General features: G+C 42.5%; 1 protein-coding gene and 1 long non-coding RNA gene across 4 annotated transcripts in view; one reads left to right on the top strand and one right to left on the bottom strand.

Moving 5' to 3' along the window:
* LOC127526086 (uncharacterized) overlaps window positions 1-22868 on the top strand; it is a 289571-nt gene that overhangs the window by 58946 nt on the left and 207757 nt on the right. The window lies entirely within an intron of this gene.
* Window positions 1-22868, bottom strand: part of LOC127526081 (cholesterol 24-hydroxylase-like) — a 191937-nt gene that overhangs the window by 47397 nt on the left and 121672 nt on the right. For 2 of the 3 annotated variants that reach the window (XM_051920165.1, XM_051920166.1), the window contains exon 2: window positions 7077-7154. The exons of the other annotated variant lie outside the window; for it this stretch is intronic. In XM_051920165.1, coding sequence (XP_051776125.1) covers window positions 7077-7154 — 78 coding nt within the window. The remainder of the gene's footprint in view (window positions 1-7076; window positions 7155-22868) is intronic. 3 annotated transcript variants of the gene reach the window in all.

Raw genomic sequence — 22868 nt, forward strand, 5'->3', positions numbered from 1 at the left:
CTGTCATGGTGTTCACTTTGTGGATGAACAGAGTCAATCTAAGGCCTGTGAAAACAGAGTCCTCTTTACGTTTCAGCCTGGACCTGTAAGGTACTAGACAGCTTTGAATGTGCAAAAAACATTTCCTCCACAAATCACACTGTGTAATACTGTAATGAATATCAGATTCACTTTTTATAAAATGAATTTAGGGGACTTTTAAAATCTTACTCTTATATAACATCGAATAACAGTGGATTCCAATCTAGCTTTTTTGACCCTGATCAACACTTTAATGTCAAAGTGAAAACACGTCTCTGCAAAGGGATCTGAATTACTTTAATTACAAATACATAACACAAAATAACTGACTGCATATTTGCACATCTGGACACTTCATTTTTCCTTATTCTTTTTTGCAAAACCGCTCCCGTGAATGAACAGACTTTATCAAGTTCAGTCACAATTTCTCAGTTGGGTTGACATCTGTGCCCATATTTATCATACATCTCAGAATTACTCCTAGGAATTGCACTGTTTGTCCGACTAAGATAAGAATTTGCCCCCTGAAATACAGTAGTTAATCAGCACCCTGCATCCACTACCAGTGAGGAGTAGGAGTTCACGTTTCAGAGTACTTGATGTCACATTTTTACTGCAGCCCAAGCTGCAAATTGGCACTCATGAAGGCATTTTATAGTTTCCTTGGATATAATGATGATTTTTTTTTTAGTTTTCTGATACTAATGCTAAGGCTTCAACACAAAGATAATAATAAAAATAATAACAATATTGTAGGAGTAGAAGAAAAATAAAAACACAATAAATAGAATATTGTGCTAAGCTGCACTTTAATTGTTGCTACTTTGCAACAACTTTACAAATAATACCGTAATGAGCACCAAGATGGAAAGGCTGAGACACACACACCAAATGAGAGTAAAGCCCAATAACGGACACATTTATTTAACAATGAATGATCCACAGCTGTACTTTTAGAATCACTTTCCTAAATGACTACTGGAAACTCCTTGTAAAGTTACTGAAGGTAGCAACATCTATTCTGGCGCTGATTCTGATGTTGTGTTCACTCTTTCAATGTTCCCCATCGTCATGCTGTCTGTCACATGCCGTGCCTCTCTCTGTGATCCTCCCTTATCTTCCACAAAGCTATTATTAGTCTCTGCAACTCTCAAAAGATCTGAAAACAAAGATTGTTCAGTCTCATGGTTTAGGGGAAGGCTACAAAAAGCCATCTCAAAGGTTTAAACTGTCAGTTTCTACTGTAAGGAATGGAATCAGGAAATGGAAGGCCACAGGCACAGTTGCTGTTAAACCCAGCAGGTCTGGCAGGCCAAGAAAAATCCAGGAGCGGCATATGCGCAGGATTGTGAGAATGGTTACAGACAACCCACAGATCACCTCCAAAGACCTGCAAGAACATCTTGCTGCAGATGGTGTATCTGTACATCGTTCTGCAATTCAACGCAATTTGCACAAAGAACATCTGTATGGCAGGGTGATGAGAAAGAAGTCCTTTCTGTGCTCACGCCTCAAACAGAGTCGCTTGTTGTATGCAAATGCTCATTTAGACAAGTCAGATTCATTTTGGAACAAAGTGCTTTGGACTGATGAGACAAAAATTGAGTTATTTGGTCATAACAAAAATCGCTTTGCATGGCGGAAGGTTCCATCATGCTGTGGGCTGTGTGGCTAGTTCAGGGACTGAGGCCCTTGTTAAAGTCAAGGGTCAGATGAATTCAACCCAGTATCAACAAATTCTTCAGGATAATGTTCAAGCATCAGTCACAAAGTTGAAGTTACACAGGGGGTGGATATTCCAACAAGACAATGACCCCAAACACAGTTCGAAATCTACAAAGGCATTCATGCAGAGGGAGAAGTACAATTTTCTGGAATGGCCATCACAGTCCCCTGACTTGAATATCATCGAAAATCTACAGGATGATTTGAAGCAGGCTGTCCATGCTCGGCAGCCATCAAATTGAACTAAACTGGAGAGATTTTGTATAGAAGAATGGTCAAAAATACCTCCATCCAGAATCCAGACACTCATCAAAGGCTATAGGAGGACAGCGTCTAGAGGCTGTTAGATTTGTAAAAGGAGGCTCAACTAAGTATTGATGTAATATCTCTGTTGGGGTGCCCAAATTTATGCACCTGAAGTTACTACTTTGAAAGTTCAGCCAATGATAAACAAAAATCCAAAGAATTAAGAGGGGTTCCCAAACTTTTTCATATGACCGTATGTGCTTATCTACCCTTGAGTCAATGATCTTTATGTGCGAGTCAATTTGCATGAATACAGCTTGCTTTAACATTACATGACGTAGACTGGTGGGGAAAATGTATAAATTTGCATATTACCTCACACATTGTAAGGGTGTTCAAATATTGGTAGAAAATTTGGTTGTTTGTGACAAACCCAGATCCTTGCTTTTGCAAAACTGCATTTTCCCTGTGGCCAAAAACAGAACATTTCATTTCAGCTGACTGTGCATGGCTTATCCATGCCGAGATGCGAGCAACTGTTGCTGGGGGTGCCAGAATCCATCGAGGAAGAAAAATGAAAAACATTATTTGTACAAAATCTTAATTTATCTATCCATTCCTAAATAATTAAATCATTTCATACTTGTATTTGTGTGGTTGAGGTGTGGAAGGCTGCTCTTTCCACCCTCTTGTTAGCTGTGAATAAAGTATCCATTATTCATAAAGCTTCAATTGGTGATCTGTTTTTCTGCGTTAACCTCATATTTTTTCATACTTCTTCTCAAACCAAGGGAGTGCGAAATCGACCTCGTCCGTCACAGGGGGTGCAAACACGTGATGTACAAGACTTGTTATGAATATTATTCCATCTCTGTCAAACTGATACCCTTTAATGAGTTCATTGTTGTCCAGCATTTCTCAAACATTCCATGTTTCTCAGAATGTGCATGCTGATCTCTACTGAACTAATTCTGTGACTTCCAAAACCAAATGGCTACACCAGTGAGGACAGAGGTGTGTCATACTGATGCAATCAATTATTTTGTGTTTTATATTTGTAATTAATTTAGACCACTTTACAGAGATCTGTTTCACTTTGACATTAACATGCCTTTTTCTGTTGATGAGTGTCGAAAAAGCCCAAATAAATCACTGTAATTCAATGTTGTATAGGAATAAAATGTGAAAACTTCCAAGGGGCGGAATATTTTTTGTCGGTAGTGTACAACAGCCTAGGGATACACAAGGCTCTGTTTTATAGCTCGGCCAGTGTGCCACTCTGCACTAGAACCTGAGTAAAGATAACTCAAATAAAAGATCTTGCATCTTGTTTTACAGAAAAGCCATGAGCTTACCAATTAAGTAGTTTACATAAAAGATCAATCTTTTTGATTGTGTAACTCTGATACAGCCTAAAAAATGAAAAAGAAATGAATCTCTTAAAATTGCCATGCAGGAATACTGCTGCAAGCCAATGAGAGATTAAAACATTACAAGAATGTGTGTGCTCACGAGTCTGGCAAAAATGTGCTTGCTTTAAGGAGCAGAGTGTGGAAAGCTGGATTTGATAAGCATTCACTACATTCTTTATATCCTGAGCTGTAGTTATACAAGTAGCAAATGTACTTGCTGTATTAGACTAGCCACTGCTACTGAATCATTTAATACATCTCTCTATTATAATAAAAAAAATCCTGGGAGAAACTGGGAAATAACGACACTCTTGATGAAGCAGGGAGATGCAGCCAGACGGGCTAAATGAAGACTCGCACACATAATAATTAATATCACCAAGCCATTGTTACATTGTGCGTTGACGTGACAAATATATCACACCTCAAAAACAATGAATCTGCTGTGCTGATTGTATTTTAGTTCCCTTTTAAGGGGGCCAATGCTACATATCTGCACTGAAGAACCTTTTTGGTTATTGATCAGCTAATATATTGGTGAGCTGTTGTAACTTCTGAGGGAAGGTCTTCCTAGAGGTCCTATAATGCTGCACATGATATTCTGCCCTCAGTTGCGGAGCACAACCAGATACTCTTGAATGCAGGTGGTGGGGTCTTGGCGCATTATATGGGAGGCTGCTCTACCAGCCAATGAAGTTCGGTAGCATTGTGATTGCATATGTGTAAGGTTGATTATCATGCTACATATACAGTATGGATGTTTCAGGGTGGCATTCAAGGCATGTTCATGTGCACATTGTGATAGACGGCCGGCAGTTCAATCCAGCCGGGAAGTCCCAGAACTAAAAGAGTGGAGAAGGGCAACATTTCCAGGACACTGCCTCACCCAGGACGCTAGGTGGCAGCTCCCCTGGGCGGTAAATGTACCCTGGGTTCCCTCAGGGCATCATTGGACATGGAGTCCATTTTCTCAGCCCTGTTGGGTGCCGTGGGTGCTGCCAGGGGGAGCTCATAAAGGACCTGGGGACTCCTACTTTTCTTATAACCCGGAAGTACTTCGAAGTCACGAGGACGGAAGCCCACAGTACTTCCGGGCTACTTCAAGATGGATGATACGGCGTTTGACCCGGAAGAAGAGACGGAACACTTCTGGGTCAAGGACTATTTAAAGGACTGATGCAGACCCAGCAGGAGAGCCGGAGTTGGGTGGTTGGGTAACGAAGCTGCTAGGAGTGGAGGATTATTGATTATTGTTATTAATTATTGAATATTGTGGAATTGTGGCGAGTGTGGTGCTTTGTGCACTTTATTTGAAGAAAATATTAAAATTCTTCTTGGTGCTTTTAAACGTGTGTCCTGGACGTCTGTCTGTGGGGATTCACGGGGCAACAGAGAGCCCTAGCGGCCACAACGTACTGTACCTACAAGGTGATTGTAATTTATAAAGGGTGAATTATGTAGAGATGTGCGTAGGGCAGGTTTTATAAATCTAATCTTTTTTTGGTGCATGCATTTTCCTGTTTTATCACTGTGTGCATATTTTCCCACGCTAAGTTTTATAAATGATGCCCCAGGTCTGTTTTATGCAGAAAGATTTAACTTTGTGTGGAAAATAAAAAATTTTGAATTGAGCATAGTAGTAAAAATAAGGGTGCACGAGGAGAGGTTGGGAGCATGGGCTGATAGGACATTGACGCATCCACCACACAATGAACCACCTGGATTGGGACCCGAGTGCAGCAGAACAGTGGAGGTTTTTTACGGTGGCTGGAGTGCCAATCATGCCACCAACCCCCAAGTCTTCCCTGTAAATGGGAGGACTTGCTTGCAGATCAACGTCATACTCAGGATGAAGCAATTGCAGGTTAAAGGCCTAGCTCAAGGGCCCAACAAAGTGGAGTCACTTCTGGCATTTACGGGATTTGAACCGGCAACCTTCTAATTGCTGATGCAATTCCCAAGCCTCAGAGCAACCATGACTGCATGACCATTAAATAAAGAAACTAATGATGTACATATGATTGATGTTAAAATCCAAAACAGACCTATTGCTGGAATAAATGGTGTCTGATAAAATAAAAACACCATTATCGCACACGCTTGTTAACTTAAGCCACTGATGTGAAAAGTAATACATCGTAACATAAACAGAAAGGAATTAAAAATGTTTATAATAGCACCAAGCATCAGCTAAAGAATGACAATAAGTTTAGGTTTTCATCTCAGATAAGTATGCGTGGTCTGGAATCAAAAACTGGCCCTGGACTTTTGTCAGTGCTAGTCCATGACACTAATCATCCACATTGACACATACTGTAACAGTCCCTGTTGACTTAGGAGGACTATAGTACAGCGTAACAATTGACAGAAAAGCACAGGCCGTACAGGCCCTGCACTGTGCCCCTAAGTAAGTGGAAGGCATTAACTGTTAAAATATAGGCGAGCATCAGAAAGCAAATACTGTTCATGAACGTGAATGAGCAAAACAAAACTTAATATTAGATTTTTCTTTAAGTTGACTTTCTGAAATGCTTTTTAAAAAATGAATAAAGGTTCTTGTTCCACTTCATAGCCTTAACTTAAACAAAGTTGAGATCGACTACATGTATGGATTATGTCTACAGAGCAGACAAGATCTGGCGTACCAAGGAGCAGGATGTGAAAGTGGAAATGGATCAAAACCAGGAGGTGTGTAGGTAAAACAGTGTGTGAAGGCCAAAAATGAAGTCAAAAACAAAAGGAAAATACACAAAATAATGAAGCACAAAGATTTTTATTAAGTGAATCAACAGAGGTTTTTTTTATTCAAAGCCTGAAATAGGGAAGGATTGCTCCTGAAGGTCTCTTATTCCTTTTCTGTCATAATACCCAAGTCACCTCCTCTAAGAACGCGGCCGTAACAACCATCCTGCATCCTAACAACGGGCACCTAAAATCGCAGTGAATGTGCACAAATCAAAATGGCGAATGAAACAGGCCAAAAATTAATCTGCAATTCAAACAGAGTGGAGTATCAAAAAATAAATGCCAGAAATTAATTTGGGGGCTCTAAATCCTCTCAAACTGAGTACTGAATCGTAAAATTCGATACATATTTAGATTCCAAACAGCTTACTTTTAAATAAGACATTGATCATGATATTATTTGCTGATGAATGCACAAACGCAGATTACTAGGAACAACTTCAATGATAAATGAAGCTGAACATGACATTGAAATGTGACACTTTAAAAACAAAACTAGGTAAAAATCAATTTATAGACAAATAATCTGCCAGAAATAAGAATAACAAGAAATAAGTTACTGTAGCTATACTCAGAACCTTGGTTTGGACATGTGCAGAGGAGAGATGCTGAGTATATTGGGAGAAGGATGCTAAGGATAGAGCTGCCAGGTCACAGGAACAGTGGAAGGCCTAAGAGAAGGTTTATGGATGTGGTGAGAGAGGACATGCAGGTGATGGGTGTGACAGAACAAGATGCAGAGGACAGAAAGATCTGGAAGAAGATGATCCGCTGTGGCAACCCATAACTGGAGCAGCCGAAAGAAGAAGAAGAAGAAGAAGCTGTACTCAGAACCTCACAAACAGAGCAACAAAAACTTGTCATAGACCTCAGGTGTACCACCAAAGTTGCAGCATAAATCATAAAAAATATGTTTGAATGACTTACCATTTGCGAAATAGTTCATGGCTGACGTTATAATTATCTGCTGCCTTCCTATACCTTGTGAAATGTCCCAGTAAAAAACTGAAGAAGAAAAAAGAAAACATTTTGAAGAAGCTGGAAAATGAAAATAGAAGGTTCAGTTACAGAAGCACCAAAATGAGGACTGTCACAAAGTCCACACTGAATCACCACTTTCTCTGCTCAGCTGATGATGCCTGTGTTTAGCTGTACAGGCAGTCCCCGGGTTACGTACGAGATAGGGACAGTAGGTATGTACTTAAGTTGAATTTGTATGTAAGTCGGAACAGGTACATTATTTTAACAAATGCTATTGCTGACCGACTGTAACCAAGTGCTCTACCAATGAATGATGGAGTTTCACCTCTTTCTGACCTTTTTATTATTTCTACTTTATTTTCCATGGTGATGGTTTTTCTCTTCTTTACTGTATCACCAGCACTTGCATCAGATTTGTGTTTCAGAGACATTGTTGAAGGGTGAAGACAAAAGGATAAGATGAGCTCTTCTGCACAGCACTGTACAGCTATCACAGCAGGAAGGCACCAGTCGTCAACACGTCTGATGTATAAGGTGGTCCAGATCTAATTATGCAATTTTCACTAGGCTATAACTTATTCAGTTTATTACATAGAAAATCACCAGAAAAATCCCAGACCATCGAGAACTGTGCGAACTGACGACATGAAGAATTGTCTTCGCGCCGAAGTGGAATCGTCCCTGCATAAATCAAAGTCATCCAGACAATCTGGATCTAAATAATTAGATCTGGACCACCCTGTACTGACAAAAGACAACTTCCTGCTATGTGCGTAACAGTACAAGCAGGCTTGCTATTGAGAATGAATGGGGGCAGCGAGGGGTGGTTCATCACCAGCTCACCTCACAGTCACCTCCACTACAGTATGCTGCCTGCAGCGTACGCAACACCACCACCCCCATTCAACACACAGCCATCCGAGGCACACTACAATGCTACCCCCTGCCGTCCCGTTCAGCCACAACCTGATCACCGCTTGCAGTATTACCACCCGCGCACCTAGAACGAACGGAGCAGCCATGTGTGGTGGGCGGGCAGTGAAACCGCTTGCCGCTGGGAGCCACCCGAGGGACTCTACACTGCGCGAGCAGCGAAATCGCCCCCCTCCAGCCTCCGTCCAGCCACCGCTTGCAGCATCCGCAGGCCGAAGATGACGGAGCGGCAGTTACTGAGGCACATGCGTCGCAGCTGCGGCCCCGTTCGTATGTCGTAGGTCGGATGTCTGTAACCTGGGGACTACCTGTATTCTCTGCAAAGTTTAGCTTCTCAGGTATGAAAGAAAACATTCTGACTCTAAATAAAATTGAGTGCGTCTCCTGGTGATTTCTAAACGGTAATTTGACACAAACATAACCACTGTTTGTAATGACAACTGACTGCTGGTCACCTCCTAGTAGTGACAGTTGCTCTTAATGGATCTCAGTCCCATCGCCATACAGAGCTATCTTAACACGTCTCTTTGATGACCTCACGTCAGCTCTGTTGCTGCTGCACTTTACATCAAGCTCTGTTGGTTAAGGGATTACTAGTAAAATGTTATGTTCACCTCAGTGTTTTTCTAGTTTTAAAATATTTTTTAGCTTTTGTTTTTTTATTTAGTTTTTGATTTTATTTCTATTTTCCACCATTTTTTAATTTTAGTTTTATGTAGTTTTTTGTTCTTTTTTTAGTTTTTATTCAGTTTTAGTTTTTTGCCATTTTCTAATTTTATTTTTTGTCCTTTTTTGTTTTTATTTAGTTTAGATTTTCAGCAATTACCTTTTACTTTTTGTTACATTTAACTATACTCACCAAAAATGTTGACATGGACATAGTTTTGCAGTTTTCTTTTGTGGAAGATGACCCGGACACAGACAGGCGGACACGTTTAGCTCACCCACAACACGTTTATTTACAGAGTCCATTATTTACAATAAAGTGCACAACAGCCCCAAAGTCCTGGCCACCATCAAATGCCTCACTTCTTCAGGCCGCCTACTTGCCTCCTCCCAGACCTTGTCCTTCTTCCACCCGACTCAAGCCCCTGAATGGAGGGAGGCGGTCCCTTTTATCCACACCCGGATGTGCTCCAGGTGTCTTCCGATGAGCTTCCGCTGGCACTCCCCAGTGTGGCGGAAGTACCGGGTCTGCACCCAGAAGCACTCTGGGTGTCCCTGATCCTCTTCCCCCAGCACTTCTGGGTGTGGCGGAAGTGCTGAGGTCCAGGGCTCCCAAGGCATTGGAGTGCCCCCTGGCGGTGACCACGGGCCCCTGCAGGGTTGAGCTTCAAAGCTCTGTACCCGTGGTCCCCATAGCCGCCAGGGCGGTCGCCCCCATGTGGTCTGGGGGAGGCGTAAGCCCTCCTCCGGGGCATCCCGGCTGGGTCGCCCCCCCCAGCCACCTGAGACACTGCCCCACCGCCAGTGAAGACCCGTTGGGCGGAGCGACTCGTCCCGTGAGGGCAGCTCATCCCCGAAGTGGGTCCTACTCCTGAAGCTCCAGGGTCCGGTCCTGCAAAACAAAGCGCAGAAACAGGGGTGGAGACGCTGCCTGGACACCACCACCTGGCATCCTGTCATGCCTCGCACAGGCAGCGCTCCCCCCTCCTACTGGGACCCCGGGGTCTACTACTTCAGCACCCCCTCCGAGGTTTCCGTGCCCCTTTGGTTGGAGCTACTTGCACCCCTGTAGCCTCAGCCAGCTGTGACACTTTATACTTGTAAACTTGTATCTCATTCCTGTTGTAACTAGCAACATAATCCATACAATATTACTGTCTGTGACCGAACTCCATTTTCTCCTAATTTGCATTGGGTGTGACGAGGATGGACAGAATTAGAAATGAGTACATTAGAAGGTCAGCTCAAGTTGGACGGTTGGGAGACAAACAAAGTCAGAGAGGCGAGATTGCGTTGGTTTGGACATGTGCAGAGGAGACATGCTGGGTATATTGGAAGAAGGATGCTAAGGATAGAGCTGCCAGGCAAGAGGAAAAGAGGAAGAGGAGGTTTATGGATGTGGTGAGAGAGGACATGCAGGTGATGGGGGTGACAGAGCAGAGGACAGGAAGATATGGAAGAAGATGATCCACTGTGGCAACCCCTAATGGGAGCAGCCGAAAGAAGAAGACTGTGACAGTTCAAGGCTTCCAGTATAATCATAAAATGCAAGAATCAAATAACAAGTGTGTTTTGATGTCACTTGTTGACTTAACCTGCAACACGTTTAAGCAAAGGGTGGCATCGTGGCTCAGTGGTAGTGCTGCTGCCTCACAGTAAGGAGACTTGGGTTCGCTTGCTGGGTCCTCCCTGCGTGGCTTTCCTCCCACAGTCCAAAGACATGCAGGTTAGGTGCACTGGCAATCCTAAATTGTCCGTATCTGCATGTGTGTGTCCTGATGTGGGCTGGCACCCTGCCCAGGGATTTGTTCCTGCCCTGTGCTGGCTGGGATTGGCTCCAGCAGACCATTGACCCTGTGTTAGGATATAGACAGTTGGAAAATGACTGACTGACGTTTAAGCAAATGGTTATTTCATTTTAAAAATGCTGCCGTTTTTATTTTTGAGATTCCCTTTGATAGTGGTTAGATCACTGCACATATACACTCTTAGCTGTATTTTTGATATCTCCTGGTCAATACTATATGTCACCTACCCATTTCTAAACTTTGAAAGTGCATTTTTTTCAGAAAATTCTTACTTTGCTAATTTTTTGAAATGCTGTTGATGTCACTCCTTGAACTGTGTTAATAGAAATAATAGCAGAAATAGAGATGAAAGTATTTCCATGTATATACTGCATTTCTACAAGCATACCATTTACATTATATACTGAATATCTGTTATATTAACATCTCAGATATTTCACTTAATAAGTAATGTGCAAAACCTGGGGAGCTCCTTGTGAGCCTAAACTGGGAGGATGTCATTTAACAACACAGATTCTGGAAATTGAGAGTGCTTAGTGACACACTTCTAATAACTAGCTATTAAACAATACCTGAGGTTAGGAACACTCAGTCCACATACACATGGGGAGAACATGCAAACTTCACTGTCCAGGTCAGCATTTGGAGCATGTGGCAGAAGGAAATTACATTTGTATCAACAATAAACTGCTGTTTGTCTCCAGGAAAGAAAGAAAGAGCTCATTTTATCTTGGGAGAATTGTTCTACGTCTGGAGAAGATGGGACTTTTTCCCAACAATACAGCTGTTAAAAGTCTCCCTCCTCTTCACCAAATGGACAGTCAACCAGTTTTATGTCTTCTTAGATCACTGGACATCATTTAAGAATTTCTTTGGCATGTGTATTACCTTCATAAGTATGTTTGGTGTTAAATTAATGCTAATGTTATGATGAATCTTTTGGGGTTATTTTCAGAAAGGTATGTTTCTGCTCTAATATATCTGGAACATTTTTCTATAATTATGCCTTTTAATGAAGCAGGACCCTGGCATGCATACTGTGGGTAAAATGTACAATGTACTGGTCTATTTCCCTTCTCTTTGTATTTCTCAGGAGCAAATGGAAATGGTGTTTGTGCATTTCTAGTATTCTTTATTTCACTGTTTTATAATTTTCTTCCATTTTGTTAATATATATAATTTTGAGCTTGCTACAATTATTATATGAATTATCTTCCTACTATCATTGTAATTAAATCTAAAAAGTATCGCCCTTTTTACTGTAAGGACATGCTAGAACTCAGCCCCTGAGGTTCACAGTCTGAATATTCAGGACTATTGAGTATTATTAAATAGTTAGGCTTTGTATCAAATGTTACACACGTTAAGATAAGATGCGTAGCCTCTAAGGTTTTTTTCCCAAAACACATGCTAAGGAATAGCACTTAGCCTTTGAGGTTGCATATGAAATATCATAAACATAAAACACACATTAAGAGAGCTACTTAGCCTCTGAGGTTTTATTTTAAAGCACACGCTAGTTAAACAGTACTTAACCTCTGAGGTCACGTATAAAATGTGACCAATAGCCATAGCTGTAATGCTTTTTAGAGGTATACAGTATACCCCCGTGAAATGGTTCAGAGCTCACAGCCTCAATCACTCGCGGATTTTTCCTTAGAACCTATCTAATAATTGTTAGCAGCAACCGCAAATATCCTCCACAATTTTTATGGCTTTTTTCATGGCAATACTGTACTGTAGAGAGAACAAGAAGCAACTGTAGAGGAAAACGCAGCTTGGGATGGTGAAAGTAGCCAATAGAATTTGAAACTGCAACTCCCAGAAGTCCCTGCAGTGGCTCTAATTGGTCTTCTGTTGAGGGTGCTGGGGCTGTTGGGGTCAAAGGATGTCAGCACGGCTTTAAAAAGGGGGCCAGTGACCAAAAGCAAAAAAAAAAGTTTTTGTAATTTGAGTCTGAAGTTCCTGTTTGTCTGCCTTCTGTTGGGTTACCTGTACTTATTCGTTTTGTCCTGGATCATTTCGTGATTGGTGTCTGAATTGTCTGCTGACTGCCTGTCTACATGAGGACTGTAAGTGGATTCATGGCCATCCTGCAAAGAAAGGAGCGCTTCTGAACCCGTCCACCCGTCTTCACCATTTCAGGAACTAGCGGTGGGACAATCTTTACATTCCCATTCAACGTGCGGATCTCTGGACTATCTATTTTCATCATTACATTTCATCTGTTGCCTTTTTTCATTAACGTTTTTCATGATTTACTGTGTGTGTTTTCTTTGTGCTTTGTTGTATTTAATGTGTAATCGCCGTAAGGGGAACAGGGGTGGTATCGTTGTTTTCATTACATTCTTTATTTGCTGTTTGATTACCGGTTTGCTTTGTTTTTGTCTCTGTTTGTGAGTGCGTGCAGGTCGGGCCAAGGCTGGGTGCCTCCCTGGAATCTCCACCGTAAAAATAAATAAATAACCATCTTCTCGATGGTGTGAATCTTAGCGGCACCGAACCGCTACAGAGTTATTCATTTCTCCTTGCTGCTGATTGACTGTGATGCATCCCCAGCTGAGTGTTCTTGTGTTTTCCGTTTTGTTCCCCTGAACCCTTAAACCGCCACAACCAGCTATAGTTGTTTCCCAGTGCCATTTGCGAGCACACAGGAGCTGATCAGTCAGTGCCTTACATTCATTGAGCAGCCAGCTCATGACCACTGTCAGCCCCTTGTGAGCAGGGGGGCTGAACGCACCCCTAGAAGACACGGATGCTCCTCAAAAAAATCCCTCTTAAAAAACGCTGATAGACTACCTTCACATTGCTCCTTTACTTGCTGGGCTTACTTGTGGCTGCACTGTCACGTGATAAGCTTCTTGGGTGACGCTACGCATACTTAAAAGCTTGAACAGCACCTGTCCTTTTTGGCTGATTGCTTTGTTTCTCTCTCCTCCCCCAGACATCCTCTGCTCCTGTTGGGTGTCCCTTTCCCGTTGTGCTCCCTTATGATGTTTGCCTATTCTTTTAAACGAGAACTAACTGCATACTGAGCTCATTTTACTTCTGAAAGAGACATGTTTGTTTGAAGTGTTTGAATAAAGTTCCTGTCTCTCCAATCTCCTGTGTTTCTGTGCAATTCTGTGACCCAAGCGTGACACCCTGCAGCACTGCAGCCTCACTGTCCCTGGGATTGAGCCGCTGCACTAGACTAGCCTGCCAGCGTCAGCACTTACCTCTGTGTGCTTGTGTGCAGCCAGGTCAAGCGCAGTTGGCTCGGTGATTTCATCCATGGCGTCAGTTACACCTTGTACATATTGTTCCAGTTGTTTTTTAAAATAGTTTTTACAGTTCATTAGCAGTGTTTAAAATTATCAGTGATGCAGTAATTGTGATGCTCTTTGCGTGGAAAAAAAATATGTTCCATAAAAATTTCACTTTTTCTTTGTGAATTGTGACATTTAAAGTGCAACAAAAAAGTATTTGGCATCCAGGGATGCATTAACCCCCAAGTATGTGGCAGTTTAAGGCTTAAAGCCCCAAGATGCCGTCAAAATGCCCTGCACTTTCTAAGGCTTCTGGCAATGAAAACGCACTTGCATGAATTACAGTACATACAGTGGTACATCAGTATTTTACATTCTAGCACTGCGGGAGACATATCAGTACAGCACTGTACAGTATACGGGTTTACCTTTACATTCTTTATTTTTAGGTAATGTATTAAGCTGAGTTTGAAATTAAAGTGTTTTGGGTGCATATTTAGGGTTTAAACTATAAAAATAGGCATTTTTTTACTCACATCCAAAATTCGCGGATTTTCACAATTCGCGGGTGTTCTAGGAACGTAACCCCTGTGAAATTTGGGGGTGTACTGCATAACCTAAAGCTTTGCAAATGATAGTAACTCAAGCTAACTGAAATATTACAGTAATTCATAAGAAACTTACAGTATATCATAAAGATAAAATTGGCCATATAGACCAAGGTCAATAAATTGGGGTCGGGTTGATGATCGACACTTCTGTTGCTTTGTTGGTTAGGAGACTTGAGGCAGTAGTGAAACTGACTGCGTACAAACTTAACATTGGTCTAAACTCATAGCCAGGTAAAACACCTGCAATATATTTGCTTAGTCATGCACTGGGCTGTATTCCTATAAAGATCTCACATGTTTAATTGGGCACAGCTATATATTCATACTGTATGTTAGTTTCTTTAGTGTAAGAAAATCAAACTTGAGGCCTGCCCACAGTCTGTGAAACAAGTCGGGTTGCATTTTGTAAACTCTTTGTTCTAGCTACTTGAGCAAGCCTTGATTTTATCAGGTTTGAATATTCAACTGTACTTCTAAAAGGCACACCCTGCAAGCTTGTATACAAACCCACCTTTTAGTGTTATGGAATGTGTTTTGTAATTCAGTGGACCAAAGTGTAACGCAGCTATTTTGCCTAAGAGGCCTTCATGTAGGACCTGTTGTGGACCAGCTTGAACTGTGTTATAAAAAGCATCGAATGACATTTACAAAATTAGTGTTGCGTGTTCACAGCATGCGAATCCCCCCATAGTGATAATAAAAAGGCTTGGCATTGAATCACCTAAACTAAAAGTGAAGCTTGTTTCTTCCACACTTTTTTATAAGAAATTTAAATATTTTATTGTTCCACCTTTTGAAAAAGGAATGTCAGGAACTCTAAAATGTGCTCTTTCCCATTGAGACATCAAACAACCGTCTCAGACACATACTTTATAAACAATTTAAAGTGCCCAAGACTTTTGCACACTCCCTCACTTTACTGATATATATATATATATATATTAGGGGTGGGCGGTATGACCAAGATTTTGTATCACGGTATTTTTCTAAATTATCCCGGTTTCACGGTATTTGACGGTATTTTTTTCCCATGCATGAGTGGATGTTAACCACATTTTCCACTGCAATTACTGCAGTAGACTGGCTAAGAATAACCTATTCCACTGTCATGAGCATTGTACATTGTACAAAAAAAACATTTTAATGTGCACAAAGTGTTAATACAGGTTTGAATGGCCCCATAAAGTGATGGTTTTCAAGGGGGTGGCACTAATGGAGAAGGAATCACATTGCATGACAGATACAGTCAAAATATAGAACCTTTTTATTGAACAAATTTTGCAAACAACTATTTGACAACATATTTTCAACCATCCCATCATTAAACTGCATAATATTTAAACTAATAAATAATAACAATAAAATAAATAATAGTGCCAGTAATAATAACAATAAAATAAACAGTGCAAATTCCAGTAATAATACTATTACTTCAAAGCTTCAAGCCCAGGTACATTATACAGTATTCAAGTATTGAGAAAAAAAAAGTGAATGTGTATTCACACATTTGAACATAATGAACAAGGCACTTATGTAAATCTTAGCCATTACAAATTCTGGGCAAGGAAAACCAGACGGTCAACAGCATCTGGTTTGAGTACTGCCCTGTGGCACGTGACAATGTTCCCACCAGTACTGAAAGCTCTTTCAGATGGAGAACTGGTAGCAGGGATACACAGATATCGTCGGGCTAGCTTGGCAACTCGGGGGAAATTTGCTTGGTGGCATTTCCACCACTCCAAAGGGTCTGCATCACTGTCAACCTCTGTGGTCTGCAGGTAGGTTTTCAGCTCCATTTTGATGCTTTCCTCATCTGACAGTCTAACACTGCTGGAGCCCGTGCTGCCTGTCCTCTGCTTTTTGAAAAAGCTGGACAAAGACTTTTTTCTTTTTTCCTCAGGAGGAGGAACAGGCTCTGCTGCTGCACCAGAAGCTGTTGAGAGTGCCGACATGCCAGTGCTGGCTTCATGTTGATCCTTTAGTGATTTTATTTCTTCTTCGGCTCTGGATATAATGTGTTGCACCTTTTCGATCTTTATGTAGGTTGTTCTGAATCGTGAGTCAAGAAGAGATGTGACATCCATGAGGTCATCCAAGGCAGGATCTGAATATTTCTCATTCAGGTAGGCTAAAATGTTTTTCTTCACATCCTTGGTCAGTTGCGTATCATTCTCTTCCTCAGCAAGAATGCTTGTGTTGAAGAGATGGAGTACGGGCTTGAGGTAGGAGACGCTGACATAGTGTTCTCCTGACAAGGCATCTGTGAAGTCCTGGAGTGGGCTCAACACCTTGTTCACAGCCTCCAGCACATCCACATCCTGCCAGCTGAGCACCAAGTGCCTTAATTTTCTGTCAGCTTTTAGAACCTGACTAATGGCTCTCTCCTGCTCAAGTACTCTTTGTATCATCTTTTGACGTGTCCCCCACCTGGTAGGCATCTCAGTCGTGAGCATGTGCTTTGGCAGACCCAGTTCATCCTGAGCAATGCCCAGGTCCCTCCTTTTCTTCCAAGAGTACGAGAAGGCAGAGACAATTTTTTTGCAGACACCAACTGCACGTTGTATGCGTTCATCTTTCACACCTGTCTCTGTTAAAACAAAAACAATTCTATTTGCTTGCTAATCCAAATGTTAATTAATTTATTTAGTCCCAAATACTCATTTATAAACTCCTTTACAAATTTCCACAGACCCACACAAAGTAAGTTAAATGTAAATCTCATATTGAGGGCTGAATATTTTTTCCAAAAATCTCAGTTTTCTGAAAAGCGCACAAAGCAATGGTTTCACACATAAATCAACATAAAACGACTGTTACTGCCTGTCGTGCCTGCTGTCGGCGCCTGTTTGCAATTTCCAGCTGCGCAGGGTGGCGGCTCGATAGACAGCAGGAACAGACGGTGGACTCGGACTGGCTGCCTGGCTGTATTTGTGAGACAGGTGCGCAGAGGTGACCGTTGCAGTGAGACGCAATCTGGTTTGTACCTCGTGGCATCGTGTCGGTCATTCCAGGCGAACGTTGTCATGGGTGCATCAGCTACAGGAACGTGTTCAGCACCACAATCAGCTGGGGTCAGATCAGCTATTCCCGGTACCTCACTTTCATTTTTGATCTCCATCTATATGATCACTTGCATCAAAATCGGAGTCTCAAACGATAGCTAGCTAGACTGAGGCATTTCACAACGTGGGAGTTTCTGACAACGTATCGTAATGCATCGATCGGCCCACAGAAAAGTTTGTTTGCCGCGCCAACTTGAAAATGTATATTTTACACAATTTTATATAAATTAACGTCTCGCTTTCAACATCATAACTTTGAAAAATCTAAGTTGAACCATCGTAAGTAGGGGACTGACTATCTGTACTGACTGATAATAGAGATAACAGAAAACCGATTATACACACTTTCATTATACATTTCTTATTGTAGCGTCTCAGCCAGGTTGAAGCCTTTTTTTTTTTTTTGAAGTGACTGTTGAATCCGACTGAGGGAAGGCGGAGTACAGCGCAGAGGAATGATAGCGGGGGCATGATAGATGCGGTAAGGGGCAGCGACACCCGGGACGGGAGAAAGGGGGAGAGTGGTGAGTTGGAGAAGGAACTGGAAGGTTGTGTGGTGGGGTTACAAAGTCGGCGTTCTTATTTCTTGACTGTTCAAATAAACTTTTGTGAGACTTTACTACGTCTTTTTTTTTTCTCGAACCTGACGTGGAGGTTGCTACATTATTACTATGGTATGTTTTTACTACCATTACTTAAAATAGTTTATTTTAATAACTATTACATACCTATGGCTGTGTGAAGTCTGTGTCCAAAGCACTGGAGTCTTGTCCAATTGTTAATTTTGACAGCCTTCTTGATATTGGCCCCACTGTCCGTTGTGATGGCCACTTGCCTCTTCTCTGCAAGCCCCCAGGAAGTGAGTGCCTCCAGCAAGCCTGCAGCAAGTAATTTGCCAGTGTGGTCATTTGGAAAATAGCTTGTTTGGAGGCAATAACTTTTCAATAGCCAGTCATCATTTATAAAATGAATCGTCAGGCTCAGATATGGCTCCATAGTGCGACTTGACCACACATCTGCTGTAGTTGAATAGTCGGGGACTGTAGCCAACTCTGCTTGTAATTTCCCTCTGTGTTCTCGGTACAAGTCGGGGATCGCCGTTTGGCTAAAGTACTTGCGACTTGGGATCACATATCTGGGATCCAGTGTCTTGATCATAGCCCTGAATCCATCTTTCTCCACAGTACTTAACGGAACCATATCTTTGGCTATATGGACTGTAATGGCATTGGTTATCTCAATCCACCGCTTGCTTTTTTTGTCGTAGGCAGTACTTCTAGCAAACGCATCTACAAGTGACATCTGACTCGAATGTCCCCTAGGTTTTTCAGTTTTACCCGAGGACGTGGAGGGTGCCAATCTTAGTTCCAAGCATTCATGATACTCCAACGCATGTTTGCGGCTAAGGTGGTGCAGCAAATTGCTCGTGTTGCCGCCTCCGGCAACAACTTTAGCTCGACAGCATTTACAGTAAATAGTTGTTTGGTCCACATCCGACTTTTTAAAGCCAAAGTATCGCCAGACACAGCTCCTTTCTTCGGCAAAAGTTCTTCTGTGTCATCATATGTTACTTTATCATCTGCTACAGCTTCAGTTTTACAATGTTCACCCTCCATTTTCACTGCGTAATACCTCCACTAACACATGCGTGTTTAGCGGTGTAGCAGTGAAAAAGGTCCCTCCTTAAACAGTTTCCCGCTGCGCCACGTTCCGAACATTGCTTAGCCTATTTAAACCGGTGCTCCGGTATGAGAAAAATCCATATCATAACAAAAATAAAAAACGGTTTTTGGTATGAACCGGTATACCGCCCAGCACTAATATTATATATATATATATATATACACACACACTAGCCAACCCACGGCGTAGCATACGCCACATAATTATGTATTGATGGGTGAACACTTCCTGAAAGACACAGTTGTCCAAATGGGGTGGGTTTGAGGATACAACTGTAATTGAATGAAAAGATAGAACTCTGGAGAGAGCAACATACAATTGTCCGTGACTGAAAACTGGGTTTGGCAGATACAGGCATAGTGTTTTGAAAGTGTGTCGATGTGCCTTATTAATTGTCATTGCAAAGGCCAATCTAACAGGAAACTGTCTGCGTGTAAAAGTAAAAGGCAAATTTGAATTTGATGGGGTCAGGGATTCTCTCTCGTGTGTGTGTGTGTGTGCGTGTCTCTCTCACGTGCCTCTGTGTGTGTGTGTGTCTCTCTCTCTCTCTCTCACGTGTATGTGTGTGTCTCTCATGCGCGCGCGCCTGTGTGCTGTAAGTGAATGAAAAGATGGAACTCTGGAGAGAGCAACATATAATTGTCCGTGAGTGAAGACTGGTTTTGGCAGATACAGGCATATCTTTTTGAAAGTTTGTCCCTGCGCCTTATTAATTGTCATTGCAAAGGCCAATCTAACAGGAAATTGTCTGCGTGTAAAAGTAAAAGGCAAATTTGAATCTGATGGGGTCAAAGAAATCCGGGGAATATGGACAGTTTGTGAAGTAGGAGCTGCGATTGTTTTACACCCCAGTACATTGTGGCGAATGCTGAGAACTGTCAGTCTAGTGCCTTTACAGAGACTTCTTGCTGGCATGAGGTTTCTGAGAAGCATGACGACTGAACCAATTTTAAGTTTGACTTTATGCGGAGGCATGCCAGTGGGAGTAATAGCTGCCCAGCAGGTCATGGGAATAATGCCGCCAGATCGCCAGTCTGCATCGTTTATGGTTGGAACTACAACGGTATGTGATCTTCTTCGAACCTCCGACTTTCGTTCTTGATTAATGAAAACATTCTTGGCAAATGCTTTCACTCTCGTGAGAATTGTTGGCTCTGTAGTGCGTGTGCCATGATCGGCTGCTTTGTGAATTGTTGGTGGGCGGGGCTCGGTCTTGCGTGCGTCTTGCTTGCAATGGACTTAGTGAATTATAATATATATATTGGCATGGCGGCCCCTGGAATTTGGCGGCCCTGTGCAGGTAGCATACGCCGCATAATTATGTATTGATGGGTGAACAGTTCCTGAAAGACACAGTTGTCCAAATGGGGTTGGTTTTGAGGATACTACTGTAGGTGAATGAAAAGATGTTACTCTGGAGAGGGCAACATACAATACAGCGTTTTACATGCTGCATATAACGATTCACATCGAAGCATAGACACTGCTAAGACCATGGGAAACCCCTCGCAAACTGTTTTACACGCTGCATACAGCAATTCACATCCGCGACAAACATGCCTCTTCTTAGATGGTCCTGCCGCGTCCACCCTCGTTCTCGAAGCATACACAACGCCTGGTCATGTGCCCGCTCGCAAGAGCAACTCACGGAGACCCGCCCACCAACTCTAAGACCATGGCGTGTAAAACAGTTTGCGATGGTGGACGCGGTCGTGCGTCATAACCAAAAAGAATGCAGTGGAACCTCTGTTCACAACCATAATTCTTTCCAAAACTCTGGTCGTAAACCGATTTGGTCGTGAACCGAAGCAATTTCTCCCATAGGACTGTATGGAAATACAGTTTGTATGGTCTGGAACGGATTAATTGCATGTAAATATATATTTTTGTAAGTTTTTAAGCACAAATATAGTTAACTAAGCCATAGAATGCACTGCGAAATAGTGAACTAAATGTAAAAACATTGAATAACACTGAGAAAACCTTGAAGAACAGAGAAAACTAACACTGCAATAGTTTGCGCTATAGCAACAAAAACTGAACATTTGAAAAAATCCGTAATTTAATAAACCACCAAGAAAAGTAACATTTCAAAAATGCACACTACAAACCGATCACTGTAAACAGAAGTGAAAACAAAATCAAGCCCGGTGCATTCTTTACTGCCTTCCTACGTTATGCGTCCAGCCCGCTCTCTCTGGCGCTGCCTGTGTGTGTGTGCGTGGCTCTCTCTCTCTGGCGCTGCCTGTGTGTGTACCTCTGTCTCTCTCTGGCGCTGCCTGTGTGTGTGCGTGGCTCTTTCTCTCGCTGCCTCTGTGTGTGTGTGCGCGCCTGTCTCTCTCTGGCGCTGCCTCTGTGTGTGCTTGGCTCTCTCTCTGGCCCTGCCTGTGTGTGTGCGGCTCTCTCTCTCTCTCTGGCGCTGCCTGTGTGTGTGGGTAGCTCTCTCTCTCTGGCGCTGCCTGTGTGTGTACCTCTGTCTCTCTCTGGCACTGCCTGTGTGTGTGCGCGGCTCTCTCTGGCGCTGTCTGTGTGTGTGCGCGGCTCTCTCTCTCGCGCTGCCTCTGTGTCTGTGTCGCACAGGAAATGCACAGGAAGAGACTGAACCTCGCAAGAGCAACTAACAGAGACCCCGTCCACCAACTGTAAGACCATGGGATACCCCTCGCAAACTGTTCTGCACGCCGCATACAGCGATTCACATCCGCGACAAACATACTTCTTCAGAGATTCATGTGAAGTGTAGCAGAGACGAACGTGAATGACGCCCCGCTCTGCGAGTTGCTGCGTCCGAGTTGGTGGGCATGGCTCTGTGAGTTGTCGTCGTATCCAATGGTTTTAGAGTTGGTGGGCGTGGCTGTCTTGTGTGCTTTCCAAGGGTGGCTACTTGTCAGCGGCTTAGTGAATTATATATATATATATATATATATAATGTATATAGATATATACAGCGATGGACTGGCATTCTGCTCAGGGCTGTGTCTGCTGCTGCTGAAAAGGTTTTTGTCATCTCAAAGCCCTGAACTGAGCTAACAGATACACTTGCCATTTTTTATATTATTTATTTTTTTGTGTGATGGTACACATTAATATCCATCCATCCATCCATTTTCCAACCCACTGAATCCGAACACAGGGTCACGGGGGTCTGCTGGAGCCAATCCCAGCCAACACAGGGCACAAGGCAGGAACCAATTCCGGGCAGAGTGCCAACCTACACATTAACATGCCATTGGAAATTCTGTTCTAAAGTGTATATATATTAAAAATATATAAAAAACTGTGTTTGTTCTGGCAGTATAAAATGGGGTCTAAGGAACAACACTGCAAATGTGAAAAAAGCCTTAAAACACACTTAACTAAAATGTCAACTTTCAAACCAAACATATTCTCAAGCATTGATCCGCATCTTAAGATTACATGCATATTGTAAACCTGCATATCCAAGTTGTTTTCAGTTTATGGCTTATGGTTCCAGCTCTTACAGTTGTATTTTCTGATTTGAGTGCTTAGGTAATGAGTGCTTTAAACACAACACTAAAGCTCATTAATCAATTAATCAAATTAATGAGGGACTATGTCTCTCGGCTGGCCTGGGAACACCTTGGGATTCCCCCGGAAGAGCTTGAAGAAGTGGCCAGGGAGAGGGAAGTCTGGGCATCTCTGCTCAAGCTGCTGCCCCCGCGACCCGACCTCGGATAAGCGGAACAGAATGGATGGATGGATGGAC

The sequence above is a fragment of the Erpetoichthys calabaricus genome, chromosome 16 (assembly GCF_900747795.2).
Source record: "Erpetoichthys calabaricus chromosome 16, fErpCal1.3, whole genome shotgun sequence".
NCBI lineage: Eukaryota > Metazoa > Chordata > Cladistia > Polypteriformes > Polypteridae > Erpetoichthys > Erpetoichthys calabaricus.